This window comes from Echinococcus granulosus (assembly GCF_000524195.1).
Source record: "Echinococcus granulosus chromosome Unknown EG_S00060, whole genome shotgun sequence".
In the NCBI taxonomy this organism is placed as follows: domain Eukaryota; kingdom Metazoa; phylum Platyhelminthes; class Cestoda; order Cyclophyllidea; family Taeniidae; genus Echinococcus; species Echinococcus granulosus.
The window spans coordinates 128,997-155,533 of NW_020170440.1; the positions used below are offsets into that span (position 1 = coordinate 128,997).

Genomic DNA, 26,537 nt, shown 5'->3' on the forward strand with positions numbered 1-26,537 from the left:
ATTTTCATAATTTGATCAGTCAGATAAATTTGCTATTCCGTAATTATTAACAAAAAAATCCGGACCGAGGAAGAAAGATCCGTAGAAAATAGTCTATTTGAAGCCCCCTTTCCCCTTCCTGCCGGAGACACAAAACTTATTCGCAGCTAAGAACTAAGCGTCTGAGTCGTTGCTGTCTTTTCAGTACTGCCTGATGGGATGCGTTACGAAGCAGACACACCCATGGATGATGGCGTCTGAGCTTTAGATTCGGTACCACCAATCCCAAGATGGCATTCTTCCAAGTTATAGTGGTCCAGCATCAAGCAAAGCTCCTGCACCAAGTCACTCACCGGCGTGTCTAATCCACCAAGCAGGAGGAACACGAGATTATACACGATAAATATAATTAATTTAAAAGGACTACGGTTGCTCCTTCACCTCCGCTCTAGAGCCATGTATCCGTAACAAGGAAAGCAGATGTACGACGGAAATTTGTACTGTTGAGTAAAACAGGCCAAACGTACAGAACTTATAGTACGTCCAAGGCGTGTGATTGCAGACAGATCAAGTGAAGCCCACAATTTTGTACAGAATTGGATTGTATTAATTTGGAAGGTAGAGAAAGAGTTTGACTGGGGTAATAACGCCAAGTACGAATGGAGGGGGATGAAAACGAAGAAAAGATGCAAGGATGCTTACAGCTCAAGGATCCTTCCCCTTCCGATCTATAAGTTTCCACCAGTCTTCTCCTTCAAGCTTAATCTCCCCAACATTTGAAAAAGATAAACAGTTCCCGGCCTCGTTGAATATCCGCCTGATTGGGCAGTGTAACTCGGAGACACTTTAAATGTACTCAATGCCAAGGCCACTTAAATAATAAAGGCACAGAGAAAACAGTATAAGCAAAGGGTGACAGACATTTGAAAATTTCTTTTGTATCAAAATCTGGGTCTCGACGCCACGGAAAAGCTGCCAAGGCCCAGCCGAATCCCAGGCGCTAGGCACATCAGTAATGCATTCCTTCGAAAAACACAGACGTCCTCGACTGGTATGGGATCGGCAGTGCTGACTGCCGCGGAGCCTACTGCTGGTGAAAGTTGAGTGACCACGTTAGAGGTCGTAGTGCCTCGTGATGTTGCATTTCAAAAACGAGAATTTGACATGATCGACGCAAAGCATGCAATTAGAGAGCAAAAATAGCAAAAATACAACATTTGTGGACTAGTAGGTTGTTTAGAATCCTCACTATTACCGGGCATTACGCATACCTTCTTGGGTCTGTAATAATCACCCAATTTGACGACGACCAGAAAATCATAAAATGGCAAGCACACAAAACCTTCAAACCAAGCCTTGTGCCAGTTCGTTTACTTCTATAAGCAAAAAAAACAAAGAATTCTGAAAAGAAAGGCACAAATTTAAATTTTGAACCTAAGTTCGTGCATATTACGATTGTACAGAGCTATCAAAATAGTACACTTGTAGTAATTCAAATATTCCCTAAGAAAATAATTTACTTTTATCTGTATTTGAAAGGACTCAAACACTAAGCCAACTCTTAATACAGGTAATTAAAACGCTAATTTTGCCGGTGTTTGTTTGTTTCATTGCCAAATAACAAAGGGACTACAAATGGAGAAAAAGGCCCCTGTTTTATTCAGACTAAAAAACTGCATGTTTCAAGTAATCTGGTTAAAAGGGCTGTAAATACGCGGTAGAAGATACTTGGCCAATGTACAGAAGAGCGCTATGCCCTCGAACGAAATTATAAGGGTCGGAGTCTTAAGCGCCAGTGTTATTGAAATGTCGAATTCGACAAAATTTCCAAGTGTTGCATATATCTCTGTTTTAGACTCTTTATGCCTCGAGTTGATTACTGGTAGCCTGTCCGCCTTGTGCTGTTGGTCGACACCGTGAGGGTTCCCCACGCAACACTAATGTCTTTTAACACCCAAATACTTAAAGCTTGTTTTAGTGCCTTTTTCTGTTTTCTTTTTTTTTTTCTTTTTTCTGTTTTTATGTACTCAATACACCGTCAAAAAACTAACATTGTCTGAGCTTCGACAGATCCTGCTTTAATAAATTCGTTGTTTTGTAAGTGTTCACCACTTTTTTTTCATGGAAAACTCGATGACTCTGAATCAACCTAGCCAACCTACATTCCGAATTGCGGCGCTATTATTAATTCCATTTCCATGTATAAGGAGGGGCTACTGCTGCTTAACTTCCATAAAATTAATTTTTCGGTTATTGCAAAGACTAGAGGGAGACGTGATACTTAAACTCCAAAATTAGACTGAAAATCCCAAAAAGTTAGGTCTTGGGGCTCCGAGCTGAGTATGGTTCTAGCTAGTTTCTACTCTTACAAATGAGCGTTTTGTAGATCTCATTAAAATTTGACCCTGACGCTGGGATATGACGTTGGGAAATGTGCTAGTTTTGGGACAACTCTACTTAATATAATTTAAAATAAATCTGGGACATCTAGTAGGCCAGCGAAATGATGAAGCTCTTATCCATATTGTATCCTGCTGGTTCAATTTTCACTAGTCTGCTCCATTGGAGGTACGACCGAAGCGTAGGGAGGCGGAGTGACGCCCCGAGATGTGGGTCCTCCCAGCATCGCTGGGTCGAGAACAACGATCGTCTGTGACTGCAAGCAGGCATAAAAGTGAAATCTATGGCACTAACGGAAATTTCTGAGACCACTAATGGCAGAAATCTGCCTATATTGAGTGTGGCACACACACGAAGGAGACGACATTTTTGTATTTAACACCGGAAGTGTCTTTTGAACTGTTCAAAGTTACTAGATATTTTATTAGAGCACAAAAATTGTTTATTAAGAAATTATAAAAAGCTTTTAAACTGCATAGGTACTTGGCTAAAGTTTGCTATTTTATTTTGTCTTCTAGCAAATGCACTGATCACTCTCAACAAAAAAGTCGAGGATGGCCTTTAAAAGAAGCGCTTGCCTTAAGGATGGCAAGCCCATTGGCCAACGTTATCGAAAACATCGTTTAGAGTTCTAAATGGCCACATAGATTTACAAAATTGCCCTAATCTCCAGGCCATGATGTCGTGGATAGAACTGATAAAGAAAATTGAGTCAGTCTAAAGGTTCCTTCAAATTTCACAAGATTTCTTACATGCACTCGGCTCATTTTATGGGACCTTAGCAATTCTCACCAATTTACGCAACTTCCAAGTAACCGTAATTCCAATAAAAGATTTCTTTGCAGATGCCAATCCCAGTTTAGTTATTTTAAATCTGGATGATTTAGTATTGCACCCTGTCAAATTCTAAGTACCTGTCGTTACGCGATGTTTTCGAAACTGTTTGTAATCAATTGTCGTGGAATTGTTAACTCACATAAAACACCAAGTTGATGACCTTTTAATTTTTTTGCTATTTTAAGTTTATTTCAAAGTTTGCACTAGATCAGTGAATAGTCTACACTTGATAATTTGATTCTAAACTCCACTCGTGTTGCTGCAGCCAAAAATCAACGGAAAGTGAGGATGGAAATTAACTGACCACTTGCAGCACCACTGCCATGCGGTCTTCAGGTGGCATGCGTGGCGCGGCATATGATTTATTTTAGGAAAAAATAAACCAGGCTTTAAGCTGATATCAAGATACTAGAGCCACTTACAGATGCTCCTCTCCGAACGGAATTGCTTGCTTCCAACTGGATAAGACTAACTAGCTGGGCCTCATAAATTTTTTGAATGCGTCTTGATTGGTTGTATGTAAGGAAGACTGTAGTTCCAGCCAGTAGGGTGCACAAAATTATTAAGAAACTTGCCACTGTGAATTGCCTACAATTTGGGAAGCCAAAGATAAGCCTCCTGCGCTGCTGCCTTTAATTCTCTTCTTTAAACTAATGCCTGGTTATCTGTTTGATATAAAGCGTGAAAGTAGTCTAAAATAAGTGGTTTTTTACTCTCATGTAATTCAGTTTTAACATTGCTGATGTTTGTCTAGAATCAATTCTGTCTGAGGGCGTCTCCGGATTTAGCTTCAAAGCGATGTTTGCGGCAACTTTAATAAATCTACTTCTAAAACTCAGCATTGTCATTTGTGCTGCTTGAAAAAAGAGACAGCGGGCATTTAGAATGGATGGTTGAACCTTCGAAGGCTCGCTACAGAAGGCTTTTAAAACGGTTCTATCTAACTGCTGAAATGATACCTCCTCATGTAACCAGGAGCTGAGAATGGCCTGATAGGAGACTGGATAACAGTGAAAATAAGAAGTGAATGTCCACGTGGAGTGTCCAAACTTGAGGTCATATAATAGATACATTCTTATTCACAACTAGATCTACCGTTGAGAAAGAAAACGTTCCTGTGGTGGTGGAGATTTGTAGCGCGGGTTTCATCCCCATCTCATGGTTGGTGTCATTGGGTCATATTATTTATCACTGACTAAGATAGAAAGTCCAGCGGAGACTGCCTCCCACCATGATTCAAACGACATTCTGGTGGCGGAAGGCTTTTCCGCCACCCTCTCAAACCCTTTTACGCCGTGATAATAAAACTCCTGCCAGACTAGCACACTCATTGACATTTTTAAAGTCAATCAATGAACGTACATTTCGGCATTGTATCGAAATGAATTGATGGTGATAACGGCAGCTGCAGTAAAACCGATGACATTCACAAATCCACTGAATATGAGAAGAGAGAAAATATTTCGAAAGCATTCATTAAATCGTCTGTGACTTTTCTGCGTCAGCTGCACTTCGGGTTCCATAAAGACTTATCAATAATTGAAAAGGAAGGTTAAACAAGTCGATACAGCTCTTCCATTCCTATGTTAAAAAGGCAGACTAACAGATCAACAGGTACTACAAAAGCTGTGCCCTTAAATTTGCAGAATGCCTCATCTGCCTAATGAAATTAGAAACAGTGAAAGGGAACACAACCTACTGGAGCCGAGCACTCCTCTAATTGACTCCTCTCCGGCTTAGTACAATATGGTTAAGGTAATGGTACCGACATAGCAGCAAGGGCGTACACAATGGTCGCTATGGCGTCAGCAGATGGATCAGCCAACTGTAGCTGTTGGAGGCATGGCATGAAATTAGACGAACCAAAGCTATGAATAACAACCCCTTTCAAGTGCGCCAGATTTTCGCATTTTTCCAAGGAAATTTGCTAGAAAAACCCAGAATTGTATCTCATTTTAGATTTGAAAATATTGTTTCGCTGTCAAATGAAAATGAATAAGTGAGAAAATTCGAAACTGCAATGCGAACGAGTGCCTACTCACGCGTAAACACTTTGCCTACAAGGGTTATGAATGTTGTTATCAATGCGGTTTCTTCCTTTATTACACCTACACTGGACAACACAACAATTCCAAAGGTAGTCGTCGGTAGATGCGTTGACATCGTCTACTCGCGCGACAGGACAGGTGACTCTTGTTGAAGAAATACTTGCGGTGACAAATTTTCATCACACCAGACAGACATCCGGATCTCAAATTCTAGCATTCTGTATTTCATGGAATAGGAGAGTAATTCCTTTTTTTCACTTCTTATTTTTTTTCTAATATCTCCATTATGGCAACTGAAGAAAAGCCCTACTGAAAAAGCGGTAATCTAAGCGAAAATTTCGTTGTTTACGTAGACTGTCATCATGGCAATGATGCTTTAATCGAAATAGAGCTCTAGTGCCAATGCTTACCCTTTGGTTGACCAATTGTGTCACAGTTTTTCGGCAAAAGTAGGTAGTGTTCCTTTATTTGTGTGCATGATTTGATTTAAAACTATGCTACAAAATGAATTAAAGGCTAGGAAAATTTCTAAAAGTTGTAGTAAATGACAGCCAGAGATTATTTAATGATGGGTCGCTAAGGTAGCAGAGTTGTTTACTAACTACTCGTTCATCATTTAAAGTAGTTACTCTGGGGATCGTAATTTGATACCTATTTAATTGTATGCCTGACTACTCCAGCTCTTCCAACTCCACAGGTTGTACCTCCACTCACCGAAAGGCTCATTCAGCCACGGCCATAGCTACTCAAGCTTTCTCTGGGTTAAAATGAAAAATTCTTATCCACTACTTGGGCTTATTACGACCTCAGAGGAAATTGAGAGCTAGGTTAAAGAACGGAGGTAGTCATTAGGGGAATCCCGTCGAATCCAGCTCTGACTGCCTATTACTTGACCAGTAAAATGTTTCAGCAGATTGTGGATGAACTGGGTCGTTATATTTTGTATGAGCTTGTCCCCTAAAAAAACGGTGAATTTTTAAAATTGGGGAGTTTATTACTAAGACAGCAGGTCATGAAAGAGTTCCGACTAGTGTCCGTTGTGCGGTTTGTAACATAACGGCAGATAGAAAAATGGAGAAGTTTATTTTAAAAATAATTCCTTTCTTCCCCACGAAGAACAGCTTATTCAGTAGGGGACCAAGTACTGGGCCTGCAAACACTTGGATCCCCTACGCGTGTGCCTTAAATGCCCTGCTGTAGCAAAATTCCTATTGACAATTAAAAAGATTAGACAGTTAAAACGTGTAAAATTTATAAATTGTTACCTAGTGATAGCTTATCTGAAACTTGGATCTCAGCATAATTGAGACTCTAGATGAAACTTAATCCTGCTAAAAAGAATGTGAGATCCATAGGAAAATGGATTAAAATTTGTAAAATTAAAGATATGTTGTAAGGTCAACGTCGACTTGTTTTATTCTGCTGCTCTGCATTATGATAACGAAGTTTGCTAGTTCCTTCGTATTTCGTGCATGAGGGGTTTTTGAGGCGGGATTTATTTTCTCATAATTATTGAGTACCAGATTTACCTCCTTCTTACCTTGTCAAACTTAGTAAATTCCATTTCTTCTCGCCAAAATCTCGGAGGCTGTTATTACCGTCATAAACGAATCTTTGTGAATATTTGAACCTTCTTATAAATCCTTAACTTTAGCAGAAACTTTAAATGGAGTGCGATGATTCCCGAAATCAAGCAAGTTATTTTCTGTTTGAATTGCTTCTTCTTGGCCAAATAGGCTGTTTCATGCCAGTAACTTTGCCCACCGCTTACCCTTTTGCCTGTAGATGATTCAAGAATTTGTGAGTCGCGTCCGCACGATCCCCTATGGCGCTATGTTGGAAACAAATGAGGCAACTAAAATTGCAAAACTTTTTCTTCGTGCTCGGAAGTTTGATGTTAATAGGGCCCTCGAGTTGTACAAATCGTATAAAGTGAGTCGTCTTCTGCCCCGCTTTCTATTTTTAGTCAAGAGGAGCTGGAATTTTCATTATTTTTAATGCGAATTTTAGCATATGCGCTACAGTAACCAACTGGAGGCCATTGACCCCTTGGAGGAGGGTGTTAGAAGGGAACTTTTGTCCGAAAAGTTTACTGTTTTGGTAGGACTTTTGTAGCTTTTCTTTCCCACTTGCTTTAAAACTTAAGCTTTGATGAAAAAATGGAAGATTTGGGCCCTTACAACTCACAGATTACTTATTGATGTCTTGGTATTGTTGCCCCGGAGAATCTTACTGTTCATGACAGCTTAATGTCACCACGCGGATTGGGGCGCTCATCGTTTGGCTATGTTTCTCGTTGGTTCTTAATGCTTCCCTTCAGTATCACCTGGGAACCCGTAAGAACAGTTGTTCAGGTTTGTAGACGTATTCGGAAATTCGGAATAGTTTGTTTTCTTTGCTCTCACTGGTATCGCTTAGACATATTACTCCCAGAAAGTATCTTATTTTGGTCCACATTAAGTATGATAGACTCTTAAAATGGCCCAGCTTTGATAAAGCCCTTGTGACTCGGGTAACTGTTACAATTTTGCTCCCTAAAAGCAAATTGTAGCAGTATTTTCCGCAAGCTTACTAACTTCTTCGTCATCTTTGACTAATTTTCTCACTTATTGAGTGTTTGATGGGATCAAAAACCGAAAATGGCCTGTTATAATCTAACCCATTAAAATTTGTGTGGATAAAGCAACTCAAAAATCGGTTTAGGTTACCCAAATGTACTTTGGTTTCCTTTTGATTATTTATTGTTCAGGTGACTCTGGTAAGTTGTAGAGTCAAAATTTTTTCACTACCATCAATCCTTATCGCTATACAAACGCATTCGCTTGTCTTAAAAGATTGTCCGCAATACCTTTTAAATGTGGTGTAAAACCTTACGCTTTCGCCTTTGGATGGCCTACACAATTTTCCACCCTTATTCAGCACGATGCTGCCGCGGCAGCAGGAGGATGGTTTTAGGAACGCTTTAACGATAATGCCAAGCCCAAGCTAGCGGGCGGATGGGGAGAAGTTGTGGGGATGGCAGATTCTTGTGTTCGCACTAGTTCGGGTGAATTATTTGCGGTAGATTTTGTGTGGTTAGCTTCGGTTTACGGAAATCTATACTAAGGGTGGATGGCTAGTCACCAGGGGAGGAGGATCAACGAGTTGGGGGAAATCAATAATTCAGGAAGTGGAAGTAGCTCATGTAGTGAAGAGAAACAATTTAAAAGTCTTCACGTTTCAACCATGTGGATAAACTGAACTGTTGAGACCTTTATTTTCTGTTGATAATAATGCGGTCAATTGATGATTTTGAAGCTCTTGGAGACCAGAAACAGACCCTTATCATCCTTGGAAAGCAGATAGAAGTTCTCTTACGACTAGCCACCCAAACACATTGAATCCCTGCAGACTTTACTTGCTAGTAAGAGTTCTCTAGCTAAGGATGAGGAAATAAATTGGGAACTTGAATAATTCTATGAAGAGCTATCTACATAAGCGAAATCACTCTCCTGCTGCATTTCGAATGAATGGGATGCTGAAGCTCTCGCATTCTAGCGTCGAGGAAGTAAATAAATTGGAAATTTGCTAAAAAGAAATTAGGCTCCCCAATTCTCTGACCCCACCTTTGGCCCCGAACGTGACCGTTCGCTGAACAATCGTGCGAAATGGCAGTTTTTCACGGGCTTTGTTTGATTTTGAGATTCTTTTAATACACTGCCACTTTTCAGTCGCATTCCTCGAGCCTGGATCCAACGGTGATGGTGTTTACAGTTCGTCGACACTGGCCACCCAATTGCACAGATAGAGACGTGCTCAAAGGTATCATCTACCAGTTAGACGCGGCTCTGCTTGAGTATGTTCCTCTTTGGTTTGCCTGTAATCCACCTCTCGGCATATTTCCATCCGATTGATATTGATACTTGAGCGTGTGTCTGCCTCTGTCTCCACCCCATCTTTCATTGCTTGAAATGGCTCTGGGTTCTCTTGCCATTTTCGCAATCGCGGTCCTTATGGTTCGAAACGCATTTTCTCCTTTCTAACGGAAGCATAATTAGACGCTCCAGAAATTGAAATTCAGTGCTTTGATATTCCATCCACAAACGAATCATGGGGCACTGTTTGTTCTCGAATCCAGGTTTCAACATTTGAAGGAAGTAAGAGTTATGCGAGATCCTTGAAGTTGGAGATATTTTCCTCCTGAATGTCAGATTTCGCGCCTTGAAAATAGTTGGCAGAGGAAGCGTTTGTTGAAAAAGAAGACTTATTTCTAACATTGAAACGGTTTCTTGATTGCTATGTTAGAGCCTATTGGTCATTCTATTTGCCGTCTTCTAAGGCTGACTGAACTTCCATAACTTCTGGGGTTAGTTCGGATCTTGGACACCGTCGAGCATATCTAACAGTTGTTGAAATCCTGGAGGTTAGGAATTGAAGAATGTGAAATTCCACCCATAAGTTATTCTCAGGATTTACCATTAAAACAAAATTCCAGAAATTCAAGGCTGTCCACAGGAAAAGATGAGGGGGAGTTAAAATGTATTCATCTATTTTCGTCTCATTATTATTGAAACAGTCTTTTAATTTGTCTGTCTGTCAACTTGCAACGCTTAGTAAGGAGCAGCTATGATTTTTCGAGTCCACCCAATAGTCGCATTGTGGGTTAGGCATTCCATTTTATGTGCTGCAACTTCCTAATTTAACATCCCTGGCCAAACCACCGTTTTCAAGTTCATTGCGAAATAACTGTTAGGTTCTAGGATTATCTCTGTGGCCATTATCCTTCATGAATTTCCTTCATTATGTATTATCGCCTCTCGAAAGCTAGGTTTCTGAGCTTAAAGACGATCATTAGAGGAATTATTTTAGGCCATAGGACTAATTTGGTAGTCACCTTCATGATTTTAGACGACAAAAGTCCTCCCTTGGAGGTCAGCGTTCAGAATTTGAAGAAGGTTGGTAGAGGAAGAAAAGGTTTGTGTTTTCTGAAGCCCTGAAATTCGTCCACCGATTTTTCTCTCATCCATTTGGATGACTGACCTTCTTGTGTTGATGCAGCCTCTGGATCATTGCGTCTCGGTTTGTCCATCCAATTCACCTTTCAAATCTCACAACTCAGTTGGAAATAACTTTTCTGTCCCAATCCCCTTTGTGAACTTTTTGATGCACAATTTGACATTTTAAAGGTCAATATTAAAAGGTACGATGTTATTGGTCATAATAGGGTTAACTTTATTGTCACAGCTGTAATGTCTTCAGCCCTTGAATGTTAGATCTTGAAGCTTGAAGACAATTGGAACTCATGGTCACAGTGTTTCATCCATGAATTGATTGACATAGGCACAGTTATAGCACTTTCATATCCTAAAAACAGTTGGGGAAGGTAGAAGTGTGACTACGTAGGAGATTTGGAAGTCACTCGCTAACTCCTTGCTCAAAAGACTTGAGTGACTTCTTCCGACATTGAAACGGTCTCAGGTCTTTCTGCCTCTTTTTGCTTCATTTTTTACCTTATATTTGATCGTTTGTCTACTTAATTACACAACCACCCTCGTATTTCTAGACGCCTTTAGTTCTTCACAGTATGAATAGTAGTCCTAAAGGTTAAACTCCATGAAGTAATCGCAAACTCCCACCTGCTCTAGAAATTCCTTGTTCTTAGTAGTCTGTTTGTATCACTTTCTCAGTAAGTGCACGACTGGGAAATGGATTTTAAGCAGTTATTGAGTGGCCACTCCTTTGAAACGGACGCTGATATCTCTCATTCTGTTTTTTTTTTAATTTCCAGTGAACAGACACAGGAACAGGGTGTAACCGTGATCTACGATATGACTGATGCTAAGTACTCAAATTTTGGTGCTGATCTCTCCATGAAACTGCTCAATCTCCTCACTGTGAGTGCTTGTGTGCTTGTTTCACTTCCTTATTTTCCATCCGCCTGTTCGCCTCTGCGATCTATCAGCTAATTTTTGGAGGTCATTAAAATGTAGCTACACAGACCTGGCTTATTTTACGTCATACTTTTTTCTCCTTAAGATGTCTTCCAGAACAACATTGATATTTAAGGGTATCAGGTTCTGTCTCTCTTCCGTACTCCTGACAGTTTAAGTTTGCGACATGAATATGGCCGGATAGTGAGGGAAGCGTGAGCAGAATTGCTGAAAATTGTTGAAAAACTTTTATATAGCGTTGAAAAGGTTTATAGGTCAATCGTATAATTCGCGTCTGTCTGTCTCGATCATGATAGAACTTCAGTTTGTTTATCGATCCCTATCTGACCTCCGGAAGAGATGAGTTAGTTGTGAATCAAGGGAAAAGACCAGGGATTTTTAAAGTTAAGCTCAGATGTTCGAGAGAAGAGGAACATGTTTTTGAACACTTTCAGTAACTGCTTTCTACAACTGGAACAGTGTCCATGCCCGTGTGCCCGTCCAACCAACTTCGAAGCTCCACCCATGAATTTGTGAAACATCGGCGCTTCTAGAAGTTGAACCAAAAGGCATTTGTCTATCCATCCGTCCCACTAAGTATGTAGAATTTTGTGTTCCATAATTCTCGCGTATTCATGAGTATGAACGAAATCAAGGGCTATTCCAGCAAACCATCGTTAGTCTTGATACGCCTCGCCTTAGTGGTGCGGTCAATTGTGCGGGTAGCTAACTAGCCTCCGGATGTAATTCAACCGGCTTCATCGATTAGCTCCGAATTTTACAATCTTGTTAGAGGCTGGACGCATGAGGAGAGGGATGGATGGATCCATCGTAGGTGAGTAAAGAGATCTAGGGCGCAAGTGTAGACTGCCTTGGGGAGACGTTGGTCTTTTTAATTTGATACGCGGTTGACTAGCTCATTTTTCTGATCGGAATAAGAATTGAGTCATACGATAGCTTTTTTTGACTATGAATTCAATTTGCAGAGAATGAAAAGTTTTGGCTTCGAAACGTGTTTTGTGTACCTCTACACCAAAAGACCACCAAATTTAATTGTTATCTTCTACTACTTTCTTAGTGTAGATTATAAAACACTACGTTTCTTATGGGGTGGTCTTCGTTCATGTCGTGTCCATATCGTCCTTAACATAGGGAGACATCAGCGAGTCGTTGGGTGGGATAGTGAAGACACCCTGCTTTGGTCCCATTCCAGACCCGTCGTCTTCCATATCCTATCTCGCTTAGATTAGAATTGCCTGTCAGGAGGGAACTTCCCACTCAAACCGTCGACTGACGTATCGTGTTGCGCGTTTATTTCATTAGCTGGCCAAATTCTCACCTTGCCAAGCATTGGTCTTTGTCCATATCTTTTCCAAAGCGCTCTTAGTAGCATCAGGTATCAGCACGTTTTGGGATCATGGTTGTGTTGGCGACTCCAAACGCAGTGTAGTTCCCAGAAGGTTCAAATCAAATCCTGTTGAATCAATCGAGGACCTGACAAAGCAATGGGATATTATGACTTAGAGTGCTTTACGCATTTGATTTATGAACTATGGTTAGCAGTGCCGTATGACCTTGGTAATTCCGACTCTATCTGATTATAAAGCAAATTTTTCCTCATTTTACAAAAGGAGGACATTTCTGACAGAAGTTGGCATCGATAAGGCGATTGAGTGCACTCGCACGATTTCTTTTGATAAAATCAAGCTAGCTGCGGATTTCACCTCTGTTAAACGTCTTTCATCCAGAAGTCAATGAGAAATCTGGTCCTATCCTCCTGCGATTTATTCCTAAACTGTTTTTGGCAAGTGACTGCCTAGTGCAAATAGAGGTGTTAATCATCACCCGAAGAAATATGTCGGGAAAATAAAGGGGAATTAGACGGTATCTCCTTCCATCCCCCCTAAGGTGCCACTCTTTCTACGGACTAGTTTGGCAGCAGCGATGTCTGAGACTTTCTTTCGGTCCATTGACTACTTCTAAAGACGTTTTCTTGCATATTTTCAGCCTTTAGTAAGTGAACGATTGCATCTGCATTCCATCATATATATCCACACACATCAAAAGGGAATCCAGTCCACTGGGAGTGGAATGTTACATGCCCTAGAGGTGTGGGATAGGTAGTGAGTACGCTGTTTGGCACTAACCAATGGTAGTTTCGTTTGCCTAACGAACTTTGGAATAGAACACCAAAGTCACAAGTCAGTTAGTAAGAAATTTAAAGATGTCAGGTTTTTACCAAGATACTTGAGAGAAGTTAAGAACAGTCAGCTGATGGACCTTGAAGCTTATTTTCTTGGTGTGGGTGTCAGTGAAGTGTTGTGCCACTCAATTTGAGCATTATAGGACTCTCTTGACTCCATAATCTCGAGTGCTACCTTTAATTCTTCAGTGTCAAAAATAGAGGGAAACTGATATCACCTGCCTTCAAGAGCTTTCAGGCGCCTACCCTCCAACCCTATTAGGCGAAGGTAGTTTACAGCATGTTCCAGGGAGCACCAAAGATCACATTTCTGCACTGGAAGTGAGGGAAGTGAGTCAAAGAGAATCAGGTTGTAAATTCACAACTGAAGTTGGGGATTATGAACCAGCCAGTTCATTAGTTGATACTTATGGCAATCGGATTTTGGGGCTTTTGGGGTGATTCATAGAAGCTTTAGCATGGTCACAAATAGCGTTACAAATATATGACGATCCGATTTTCTCATTTGAGCCTGGGATAGTAATTGCGTGGCTCAAGTTCCTTGTCGGTTTCTGATAACTGTAGCTTTGTACTTGGCTTATGAATAACCATTCCAATTATTTTTCCTTTAGTTCTCGAGTAACATTTGAATTGGTAAATAAGGTGGCAGTTAGTGTCAGTGTCAGAGCAGGAAAATATGTAAGGGCTGTGAGTGTTAGTCTTCCGCCGGAGTTTTAGTTGCGAAAACAAAAAAAACGTCTTGTGGTAAGTATTTGGAGTTGACAGTGCCACATACAAAGCTGCCGCAATGATGCATGGTTTTGAACTTAGAAGTGTTAAAAGTGTATCTCTGGGGTGGAAAGTAATCATCATAGCTTACGAAAGGTTTGTTCTTTTTGAAGATATGCTGATCAAAAGCTAGAGATGAATGTCACCATTCGCCGCTCAAGAATATTTTAGATTATTTCCTAATTGCAACTTTTTAAGACAAATTTAACGTAAATTGGCAAATACCGTGGCGTCACACATATATGACAGTGGTAGGAAACGTGGCATTTGAACCTCATAACCCCTGGTGTTTGCAATATGAATAAGGGTTTTGTCCACTATCCTAGCTAAGGTATCTTAATCAAACCGGCCAAGGAAAATTCATTTGGACAGGTAGCAGAAATCGCTAAGCAGCACTGTCCCGGCAGCTGCGAATGCAATCAGCCAATCACATCACGCTAGCTACGAACCGGACTTAAGGTCAAGCGGAGGTGGTTGCAGTAATTAAGTGGGTAACAGCAAAGCACATCACACTAGGTCAGGTTGGGTGTAGTTGGACTGGGTCAGGTGTGGTCGTAAATTGTCACTCTTGTGTAGGTTCATCTCATCCAAATGAGAGGTAGGGAAGGCTGGAATAGGTTGATTAACAAGAGCTAAGTTCTGTCTTGCCCCTTGTTCGGTATTCAAGGGTCGTCTAAGTCAAATTGAACTGCAATTACAACGGTGTTGTCAGACAAAAGTGGTCTCGTGAAACGACCAACAAGTTCCAAAACAAATGCAAACGGGGGTTGATGTTTTTTCAATAAACACCGTACTAGGCTTCATATTTTGTTGAAGAAATGGCTAGTTTGCCACTTGTCACTGGGACGATAGATCTGATCTGAGACTACGGCAGTGGTAGAGATAACTTCTTCCACTTTATATTGAAATAATTCATGCCTTTGATCTGGGCAGCCATAATTATGCAATAAATGAGAGCGTGGCGGATAAACGTTCGAAACAGGAATGGCACAGGCCTTCAGTCTACTGGGGTAATTGGTTGTGCGCTTGGCTCTGACCTCATTTCATCCCTCTGTGCTTCTAGTCTTTCTAGCCGTAATCATATTTTTGGGAGTATTCTCCAATGCTCCCAGTTGTTTTGCTCACTTTCGAAACCAGACCGTCGTAAATACATCAACGGCAGTAACCAGTTGACATGTTGAGACTTGCACAAAGTGTTATAGTCTATTAACGAGTTCCTATCACGAGGCTAACCTTCTCGATCTCAATTAGTGGTGTTTCTTGTGTGAATTGTAATGGATTTTCTTATGCCACACAACCCTTCCTTTAGGTTGACTAAATCGGAACAGGGAGGTTTATTTTGGAAGTGTAGAGCCGAAGACTGGACGAAACGTAATGGTTGTAATGCTCTCTTATCGCTGTGTTAATGTTGATTTTATCCCGCTTTGATTCTGGTCGTATCGCAGAAATGGAAATTTGGCTGTTTGTCTAAGGTTGTAGATTCATCTATCAACAGTAGATGCCTTCTGCCCGTAACATTTCGGTGTAGCATCCAGCCAGTGAGAGCGGAACTGTCATTGCTTATTCGAGGTAGGTTCACCAATATGCAGGACTCGAGTTTTCCCTTAAGTTGTTTTAGAGCACAACAGTCTGAGAGTAGATTCGTTTGGGGCAATGAAAGGGCCAGAGACCTACGAGTAATCTCAAATAGCAATTTAAGCTCAGAATGACTGCATCCCTTTAAATTTACTTTTCAGGGTAGTTATCCAGCTCGTATCCGTAACATCCTTATTGTTGCTGCTCCCTTTTGGTTTCGACCACCCTACCATCTATCTCGTCTCTTCGTCAAGGACAAGATTCGTGAAAGGGTGCGTTTCTCTACCTGTCAAAGCTTTTTTCGTCAGAGCAGTCTTCTTACAATCATACGGCTGGTTCTAGTGCCACTCGGCATGCCTTTTAATCAAGCAAACAGCTTTGTAGCAAGTCACCAGGCCCATACATAATCATTAAAAAATTGTCTCATTACCCTTATCAAGCTTACTACCTTTTGTGATCGGGATATCAAAAAGTGGAAAGGTCGCAGAATTTTTTCCGCTAAGTGGTTATTGAGGCGAAAGCGGTTTTGTCGATTACTTCCCGATCTTTTTGATCCCTGTTTTTTAATCTGCTTTAACATTATACTTCCCTACCCCTCCCTATGAGAGCATTTTTGTCCATTTTTTTTTGTTTTCAAGTCTTCATAAAATCGTTTAATTAATGTGGTAGTTTTTAAATGTTTAGAAGGCTGATCTCGTAGAGTGAAAGTATTTTTTATATTTAATACTGTGAAAACTGCAAATACTTTCTCGACATCTTTTACCAGGCATAATCCAAACTTCATATGTCATCTTCCCTCTGAAGATCTTCGCCATCGAACGGCGCCAGCTGATAAATTTCCTTCCCCTCACGAGCATTCCACAGAGCCTTGGCGGTAGCTTGCCCCACCGCCACCTCGACTGGCTCCGCACCTGCTTCGATCGTCTTGGCGCCGTATTGCCTAATGAGGACTACTTCAATCCCATAAAGGCTGTCCCGTCTCTCCTCTCCGCGTCTGCTACTCTCCCATTGCATAGCGTCGCCACCATGGCAGCCAAGCGTCGTGTCTCCCTCAATCAGAACCAGCTTCACCACTTTCCGCATCAGCGACTTAGCAATGGGGGCGGCAGTAGTGTGAATCGAGTCAATTCTGTCACGCCCTTGGGACGAGGTAAATGTGACACTTCTTTATCAATGATGGGTTAATGATGGACTTCGTACCTGGCGAGTGGTAAAGGGACAAAGTTGCAGTTCTTTTTGATGAAGACTACGTATGATAGCGACAGGGTGATTCGGGTAAAATTCTTCTGGCCTATTGATGTGACCATTACTGGACACTGGTTCCTTCTCTCATTTGGGATCTCTAGAGTACAAATATAGGCGAAAGATTGCCACTATTTTGGATCAAGGCCTATCTGGACAGAAAAATAGATCTCGGTGGGTCCATATCACCCAACGAGTGTTTCAGCATATTCACGCCGAAGCATATGACACCAGTCGCCATCATCTCGATGGTTATCGACCAATACTCCGGTCATGCTGTTCGGCAGTTTAATGACTGATTTCTCGACTGATCCAGGTGATGCTTCAAATAGGCCTTGAATCAAACCAATTACAAACCGAAGTTCAACTTGTGGGAAGAATCTGACCTATTGTGAAAGTCGTATCTGACGAACTACTCAAAAGTTCTTTCTCGAAATAGTGAAATTCCAGCCAAATCGGAAAGTTGACTATGACAGACGGCTGAATGACATCGGAATCAAACCATTTAAAAGACGATTTTTTTTTCTCTATAAACGTTCTTACAAATTGCATCCGCCATCAAATATTGTTCGCTCTTTAACATTCTAGTTCCCGAATGAATTCCACTTCTATGATGTTCCTCGCCTAAGAGAGGGGACGAACGTGTGCCATGGGGAATTCCATTGCAGGCACCACTTTGACTGGTCCCAATTGAGATCAGGAGGCTTCTTGCTGTAATGCATATCATCCGCATAATCTTCTTTCCTGTTGCTGTTGTTTTTGTGATATTCTGTGCGTAATAACTAAAAGTGTCGAGGAAGATTGTCAAAACGATGTCGACATGAACTCCGCGTAGGTTTGGGTCTCACTGCTCTTTCGTGCTTCCATCCTTCCAAACATGGGAAGGTTAAATGTTGGAAACTACGGCTTGAACAGATGGGGCTTAAATGCTTCAAACTCCCACATAGATCTGGTGATCGGTATAGCTCTGGATGTTCTAATGTTTTTTCCCTCCGTATAAAGATCCAATAGAAAACCATATGGAATCGGCTGTTGGGCTCTAGGCTTTGAAGGATCCAAACTCTTATGCTAAAAATCCTCTAATGGATTTGACAATTAGTTATACGCTAGATCGTGTCCGGAATGACTTTTCCCTCTTCCATACAAAGCCCTTTACGTAGGTGACATTTGAAAGTTGACTGTTGAAGTATGAGGCAATAAAGCTTAGCATTCCCTGCTGCAATGTCTCAATTGGATCTGGTAACCAGAGTAATGTACTGAATTATTCCTTGAATGCCTTTTCCTCGCTGATGTGTTGCCTTTTTAAACCTGTCCTCAATATGGGACATCGTTCCATCTACATTAGTTTTTAATTAGCCGACTTAAAATTTCCGCTTAGGAAGCCTCAAATGTTGGAAACTATTTGATTCTTTTCTGCCTCTGCCAGGGCTAACCACATGGACCTACAACCGTCTGCTCCGACCTGATGCGTCGATGAACAGCAGCAGCAGTGTCTCCGTTTCCAATGATGAAGTTACTACTACTACCACCACAAAAAACAACCAGGATGACATAGTTTCTATTACCTCTGCAACCCGCATATCTGTTGCCCAATTCCTTGCCGAATTCCCCCGCAAATTTCCCACTACCTTTGAACGTGAATTCGAGACAAGTATTCGACAGTTTGGTGGTGGTAGCTGTGGTGTTGGTGGCAATGCTAGTGCCAGTCGCTTTTCCAGTCGTATCAACTGGCCAAAAAACCGCTATGTGGATGTTCCGTGTCTGGATCATTCTGCGGTGCCGCTGCCCAATGATGCCTACATCCATGCCAACTTTGTGGATGGTTATAAACGCAGAAAGGCGTATATTCTTACTCAGGGTGAGTAGATTGTTGTCCTACATAGTCGAAAAGCGTTTTTTCTTTGCCTCTCTTTTTTTCTTGGTAAGGAGTCTTTATCCTATTCGTTGAAACACTATTCTTCACATAAGGGTCTTTCAAGTAAAATAGGGACTTTTGAGCTTCCTCACAATTGGCAGGACCACATTCCAAGGAGTGGGAACTGCTTTCATTTCTCCACATACTCATCCTTCGTCATTTACCTCGCACTAGTCCCGAAAAGCAACTTTGACATCAACTGAGTCGTCAGCCAGCTAGCTTCATTTCACTATCGATGCAGAAAGCCGTATTGGCACGGCGCAGGCACTAACTGTTCGTGATTGATTACGCTCACTGTCCCTGGCATTGACAGATTCGCCTGTCTACTATGTAATTTAATGATGACAACTTGTACGTCGAACAGGTAGGCACTCCACTCACTGGCTGAGTATTTACAGGGGTGACTGCCAAGACACTCACTAAAACAAAGCTTGCTTATGCTAATCCCTTTAGTAGTGTTTCCGCTTACCTGCCTGTCTACTGTTACACCAAATTATTGATCTTCTTTCTCTTCTTTCATTGCGACCTTGAATAAGGATATGGTTACTATTGCTGTTGGCTCTATCGTTGCTTCTGCTGATGCTGTCAAAACCACCTGTTGTCACCGCGTGAGGGAAGCAAGGAGCTTTGACAAATGGGGTACAGAACATGTGACCTGACAAGGTTAATCACGCGACCTCTGTATTGCCCCCATGTTTGTTCACTTCTTTGCATTATCCTACCCACATACTGTCATTCCTTTCTTCATGGCTAACTGCCTGTTTAGCTGGCTCTTCGTCTGCGATTAATCTCATAATCACGGTAATGTTGCAATGACACGCTGAAATTGGGAGGACAAGTAGCATATGCTGGTGTATTGGTGGATTCTTCATTTATGGTAGCACTTAACAGCTGAAATGGGAAAAATAAATAGTATTTGTAGTAGATTGCAGTTTTGTTTGCCCTGGAATTGACTAACGGTCGATTGTGATAATGGTAGGTCCTTCACTGGGAAATCCGGGCCGTAAGTAGTATTAGCAATTAGGTATGGTATTGAGCGTCGCCTTCGGCACTCATGGTCGTTGTTATACCCACTTCTGCATACTAGTTACCATAGTAACAACAAAGGCGGCAATGGTAGATACTTTGATACCTACCTATCCGCGGCACAGAACCACAAATAGGCTGCATTTGCATCACAGTGTGAAAACCACCGATTCCACATCGTAGTAGTAGAGTGGTGTCAATTTCGCATCGATTTCAGCGTTATTCCTTATGTCACACATCCTCCCTGTTGGATGAACTACTTTTTTTGGGCGCCAGGGTTGATTCTTTTCAGAAGTGTAGAGCTCAAGGCCGATGTTACGCAAGGAAAATTCTTTTCCAGAAACAGGTAATAGAACTAGCTGCTGAGTAGGAATTTACCATCCTCCCCTTTTGAAGAAAACTTGATGGAGAGAGGATTAGAATTCTATCACAATCTCTTATTTTAATGGAAATCCTTGCTTGTGTTAACTCCCTATTACCAATCCTGTTCTTGCTGAAAGAAATGAAGTCTCTGGGAGTGCCGTGATATGCATGCTTTCCCAAGTATGAGCTATGGAATTTTGTTGCCCCTTCTTGATATTCCATTCTTTTGTGTAAAAATTCACATCTCACGGAATAAACGTCATAGTTAAGATGGGCTATTGTTTTCTTTGTCTACATTGTATCTTCAAGTAATGTGAGAAGCAATGTGAAACTGCGTTTGACAGTCGATATCGTCTCTGGAGCATGTCTCACTTCAACCGTTCTTCATTAATCTACTTTGTGTTTGGCGTCTCTTTAGGGTGGGTAGTCTCGCGTAATTTGGGTTAGGTCGTTTCGTTTCTCGAATCTCCTCCTTTAAATAAGATTCGGTGGCTTGAGGTAGGTCAACTAACGCTGGAACAAAGTGTGTTTGGCGAATCGAGGACGTGGTCGGTTAGTGCACTGAACTCACACGCACCACTTGTCCTCGAATCTTGGACACAAATGAGCTAGTCGACCGGGAGCCGTGTTAGTTACGGGCCCTGGCTAAGGCTATTTTATTAAGTGGTGGGTTGAAGGTAGCTGCATTTACCCCAACCACGTTACTATTCTATGGTGCGTTATGAACAAATGAATAGATAGATGATCTAGTACATCCCTGGATGGGTAGGTGAATCTATATGCTGGTCAATGGATAGTTGGATGAATGAGTGAATTCGGTTGTGGAGTAGGGGAAGCGATTAATACGCCCCCTCTACTAAACTTGAGCGTGGTCAACATTGCAGCACGCCTAAAACTCAGTGTCAAAACGAAAAAAGTACCCTCGCTCCCTTCCTTTGTTGTTACTGTGAGGCATTCATTTTAACAACGGCGAGATGTCATGCTGGGGTAATTAGCTGCGTCGCACGGTGACTTGCAAATGCCATTCTCTGTAGTCTTTCGTATCAGTCAGCGAAATCATCTGCTTCCCTTTTCCGTCACATTTGTCTATTCCACTGGGGAGGCAATCTGGGTAGCGGAGCCGATTTTATGAATAGATTTCTTAGTAAAAGGCAAAGTTTTTTCCTCATTCTGTTGGTATTGTTTTTTCCAGGTCCCCTTGAAAGTACAGCGGTAGACTTCTGGCAGATGGTATGGACTACCGGCGCTTCCATCATAATAATGCTCACCAGGTAAGTCCCACTTGACATTTTCGCATAACATTTGTTAGTCTAGCCGCGTCTGATTAGTCAGAGCATGATTATTGGATGAAAGGATGGCTGGATGAATGATTATAATCTTTCCTTAACTTTTTCTCATCTGATACTAATCTTTTGGTCAGCAATGAGAGGATTGACCGTGGACGTTTGCGCCTGTTTCTACTGGTAGAAGGAAGGGAGGGGAGGGGAATAAGTAGATAGGTCGATTGCTATTTGATTTTTTGCAAACGGACTAATCCAGCATTTCTGTGGATAGAATAGCATCCTACATCGCGTCAGCTTAAAGCCTTGGTTTATTCTGTGTTGTCTGTGTATAGATCTATGTTTGAAAGGAACCGAAGTCTTCAAAAAAGTATATCACTGGGTCCATTTCAGACTTCGACGCTGTTACCACTATAGCGCTTCGCTCACTTCTGTAAGCGTTACAGTATAGATGAGTCTGGAAGCAACTTCATTAACGATGTACAGAGGGGCTAGGCTACCAGATGTAGTGGATGTCCGCATCGTAAGAGATTAGAGAGTCTCGTGTAGTCACACACAATCTTTAATCTGCTTCTCCATATTCTTCTGTTCCTCTTAGAATCGTGGAGAATGGTAGAGTGAAGTGTGGTCAGTACTGGCCTCCCATAGAGACCAATTATGGACACAGCTCTTCTGCTTCTACGGCCACTAAGCGTTTTCCACCCTTCTCAGTGACCAACGTGCAACAGACAGTGGAAGCGAATGGACTTTACCAACTCTCCCGTCTGCACTTGTCTAAGTCACAGGTGGACAGATCCCATTCTCATTATTCATCTTATTATTATTATTAGTCTTTAAATGGCTTTCTTCTTCTACAACAGAGGGGCAAGGATCCCTAGTGCTCTGCCTCATTCATCGAAGAACTTTCGCGAATCGATACTATGGTTTTGTGTGTAGGTTTCATCAACTGAACGTATTTTAGTTATTCCGAGGTGTTAAAAGAATGAAAGTGTTTAATACTCTACAACTTAGTGCTACACAGTTCTGAGTCGTCCATAAACCCTTCATTGAATAGATCTTCCATACGTACTGACTTGTTAATTTTTTTTGAAAAAAATGGACGTAGTCATGAGGAGCACGCATGGATGGATCTTGAATTTGTTAGTTACTTCTGATAGACTTTGAAAGAATATGCCTTTGAGTGGGCTCGGATGATGGAGGGTTGCTGAACATTATGTTGAATGGGTGTTCAAAAGTGTGGTAGTCGTTTTTTGTAGCCTAAGGGGCGAATGTGGATGGGTAAGCTGTTTCCACCTATCCTGACGCTTCTCTGGAAAGCAGATTTTTCAAACTATATGTCTGAAAAGTCGGTTTAGAATTCAGGCTTAACTAGTCCATATTTTTGAATGATTTTGTCGGAATGAGGTGTCTTTAGGGCCTTCCTATTGAAATCTGCTTTTGAACTGTGGATAGATAATGGATGGGTCTAGAAGATTTTAGCCCATTTTCCTCTCGTCGATGGGATGCATTTGCGGAAGCTGGATTTCAGAGTAGTGCACATTTCGCTTAAGAGCCTTCTTTTGAATAGATTTTGCCAAAATTGGCTTCTTGATCCCTTCTGGCCTTATGAGTGCTTTCAAATGTCTCTGCTAACACAGGCAAACAAATTACTAAGTATTCTTTCCTCCTCTCACAGGGTAAAATCACTGCATTCGAGCCATCTAATCCTACCAGCTCTCTCGCAGAGACACGTAAAATTGAGCACTACCTCTTCCTCGGCTGGCCCGATTTCGACGTGCCAAAGGAACCTCATGATTTTCTCACCTTCCTCGATGTCATTAATGAGCGTCTTCGGCAATCATCCACCTCGTTACCCACCTCCCCCCTCATCATCCACTGTTCAGCTGGCATTGGTCGTACGGGTGAGTCGGACAGTCGCCTCATGCTATTGGTCTGTTAAATATATCAGAATAACGTGCCTACGAATTAAAGGATAAGTAGCAGTTTTTGCACCCCATCCACTTCCATCAGTTCGTTTATGTGGTGTTCGAGATCTCAGTGATGCCGATATTTGATAATGATATATTCTAAGGGATGGAAGTGCTCTATTTCTCCATATACTTACCCGTCAGTACTTGGTTAACTCCTGGCCTGAAAAGCAGCTTCGTCGCTGAATGGTTTGCCAGTACAGCTGAACCCTCCCGAAATGATGTGTCCAGGTTTCGTCACGCGTGCTGTGACTCCTTTGATTCGGTTTAGAATCCGAATCTTCTGTGTTAGTCAGAACAGAAGGACGTTTTGCTACTGAGGGATCCGTTACTCTTTGAAATTGTAATTATTGGACAATGCTTGTGTTCGTTGTTCCTGCCACAGAATGATTCGTCTGTCTTCTGTGTGATTTCACGATGACAGCTTGTGCGTCGAACAGACAGACGCTCCACTCACTGACTGGATATTCACAGGAGTGACTGCCGAGACGACGAGGCTGTGGGGTATGGAAAGTAACCACTTTGTCCGGACTGTCAGTGGCGTGCAAACGCACGGCCGTCTGGTCAGCTGACCCACCTTTAAAAGTTTTACACCTGAGAGCTCACACACGGCACGTACCTCGGTCAACAGTAATCACTCACCTCTACACGTAGTGTCGCCACGATAGCATGCATATACATATTTGAAAGTCTCGATTTTACTTGAACAGTTGTGGGACTTATGCCGCTAATTTGTCAACTGGAGGCTGAAGATTCTTCGTAGCCAAACGCGAAACCTAAAAAAATGTCTTTTACACACTCCTCCTTCAGGCACTTCATACGTTATGATTTTTCATTAAGTAAAGTATAATATGTTTGCTGAAGGGACATTAAGTGGTAATCATTTTTGTATCTCCTTTCTTCAACAGGCACATTCACGGCGATTGACATCTGTCTGGCCCAGGCAAAAGCTGAGGGATACGTGGATGTGCCTGGAGTAGTTACACGAATCCGTCAACAGCGGGCATGCTCTGTTCAACTGGCCAAACAGTATGCCTTCATCTATCAGGCGGTGTACACGAGACTGAGGGCCATCATGTGATGGTTGTACCACTTCAGCCTATGGTTGGGTGGTTGGTTTGTTTTTTCTTCCTCCTTTCTTCTCCTTTTGCATCGCACATACCGCGTCAGGAGAAAAATCAGAGTGGATTTTTGTGAAGGCTGCCTTTTATGCTTTTTTCCGTATCAAAGGGACGAGATTGACCCTCGGTTAGATTGGTCTTCAACGTATTCGCTACCATCATCTCGGCGAGAAATCAGCCACTGTAGCTCGGACGTGCTTTTTTGCTCCGGTATGCCACCACCGGCTACTTAAACCAAATTCTCGGACCAAAAAGCGTCACAAACCTGTCCCATTGTGTTTGCTAAAACAATGCAGAACGTACGTCACTTATTTGTGTCGTCAGGCTCAGATAAAGGTCAGAACTTGTCGTCGGTTGGACATTTTTTTTTCCAATGTCTATGTACATATTTATTTCCAATTTCAAATCCAATTGTCTTTATTTATTATTTTACAAACACAGTTGAATAATTATTCGTCGAAGGGACTCTGTGGGATTCATTCCCTTCACCTGGCTTTACCACCACTATCACGTTTTCATTCTATGAAATGGATCGCTGCTCCCATGGGGGAACATGAAATGGAAGCCTACCAAAAGGGCATTCCACTTCAATCTCTTTGGTGGTTATCCTCAACAGTTTTTGGCCGTCCATGGAAGACGTCTTCTTCCATGACGATTGTATATTAATGATTAACCCACGGGGTCGAGATTGTTGTTAATTCAAATGGGATTTCCTTATCTTTATTACCACCTTAATATCCCGCTTCTCCCCTATAGCCGTGGTAGACCATATTGATACGAGGATGGGTCATCTGCACGAAGGAATAGCTTGGACGCCGAAATGGTGACCTGATTTCATGGGGAGTGCGAAGCCCATTTGGTGTGTCTTGTTACGTCAAGGTGAATAGATTGTTCATTTTTGCACAAAATATTCGCACTTTTATGGCCAACAGTTGTTCGGAGCCTCAGAAGAACATCGGTCTCGGTCTTTCTAGGGTGACCTACTAATTGCCAAAGTAATTGCTTTTTAGAATCAACAAAGTGTATTTCAAGTGGCTGCCTCACAACCAAGGTCACTCAGTATAATCTATCCTTGACACTTGATTAGGTCGAAGGAACACGTGTCACACGTTTGTGACTTCGGGCTCACATTGTACAACCTGGATGTCACATATATGTGACAGTGTTGGTGATGTATTTCAAATCATTTTTGGAAGTATGTACGTCTTGGGGTGCAGTTATGGATAGCACGAATTCCCGCTTAACGAATACGTTTTGTGCGTAAAGAATGGTGGTTAGTCGCATTTGCGCTCAGCGCTAGATTCCACTATCATTTCTCGGTTTGATTTTTTATGGTTATCTCGATTACCAATGTTAGTATGAATGCGTCCTTTTTTGCTCCTCCACGTAGCAGCCTTTATTCCTCTGCGAATAGAGCGTGTATTAAGGTATATTTCTAGCTGGATGTAAGTGGATGAGTGGTTCCCCCATTTTCTCTCACTACAAATGGGTCTTGATTACCGTAGTTTGTAAAATCAGGTCCGATACTGGTTCTTTTCACCGAGACTCCTGCGTCGGTCACACAGATCTGACACGTGGAATATTGTGACCTGGATGGGTAAGGCTGTCTTTCTGGAAGTGTATAACAGAGGGGGTACTGACTGTTCACGGTCCCACTTGTATCCATAGCCCGGATGCCAACAGTAAGGCGGTCCAATTCCGGTTTGTTGCTACTTAGTACAGATCTATTTTTTCCTAATTTTACATATGAGCCGCTTGGGAGGGCACTGTATTCTGGTGTAGAGGGAACCTAGCGGGATGCTGTGGCTGTACTCTGCGCCCTGACTTTAGGCTTTACTACGAAACTGAGGACATAGCACATTCTATACTTCAGGGCAGAAAGAGAACATTGCTGTTCCGCAATT

The 26,537-nt window shown here is 41.9% G+C and overlaps 2 protein-coding genes across 2 annotated transcripts in view; both read left to right on the top strand. All coding sequences in view use genetic code 11, as the record gives it.

Moving 5' to 3' along the window:
- Positions 1-2,944, top strand: part of EGR_06607 (hypothetical protein) — a gene marked incomplete at both ends in the record, with an annotated part of 9,490 nt that extends 6,546 nt beyond the window's left edge. Inside the window, 4 exons of the mRNA XM_024495856.1 lie at positions 496-619; positions 1,363-1,466; positions 1,519-1,549; positions 2,796-2,944. Of these exons, the coding sequence (XP_024349714.1) occupies positions 496-619; positions 1,363-1,466; positions 1,519-1,549; positions 2,796-2,944 (408 nt within the window). The remainder of the gene's footprint in view (positions 1-495; positions 620-1,362; positions 1,467-1,518; positions 1,550-2,795) is intronic.
- Positions 2,945-7,049: 4,105 nt separating this feature from the next.
- EGR_06608 (Tyrosine-protein phosphatase non-receptor type) lies at positions 7,050-24,593 on the top strand (the record flags this gene model as incomplete). Its single annotated transcript, XM_024495857.1, has 11 exons — positions 7,050-7,196; positions 7,275-7,364; positions 8,975-9,099; positions 11,032-11,137; positions 15,881-15,991; positions 16,524-16,869; positions 18,388-18,819; positions 21,458-21,536; positions 22,144-22,330; positions 23,221-23,446; positions 24,421-24,593. The coding sequence occupies 11 exons, from the start codon at positions 7,050-7,052 to the stop codon at positions 24,591-24,593; spliced, it is 2,022 nt and encodes a 673-aa protein (XP_024349715.1).
- Between the last annotated feature and the right edge of the window lie 1,944 nt (positions 24,594-26,537).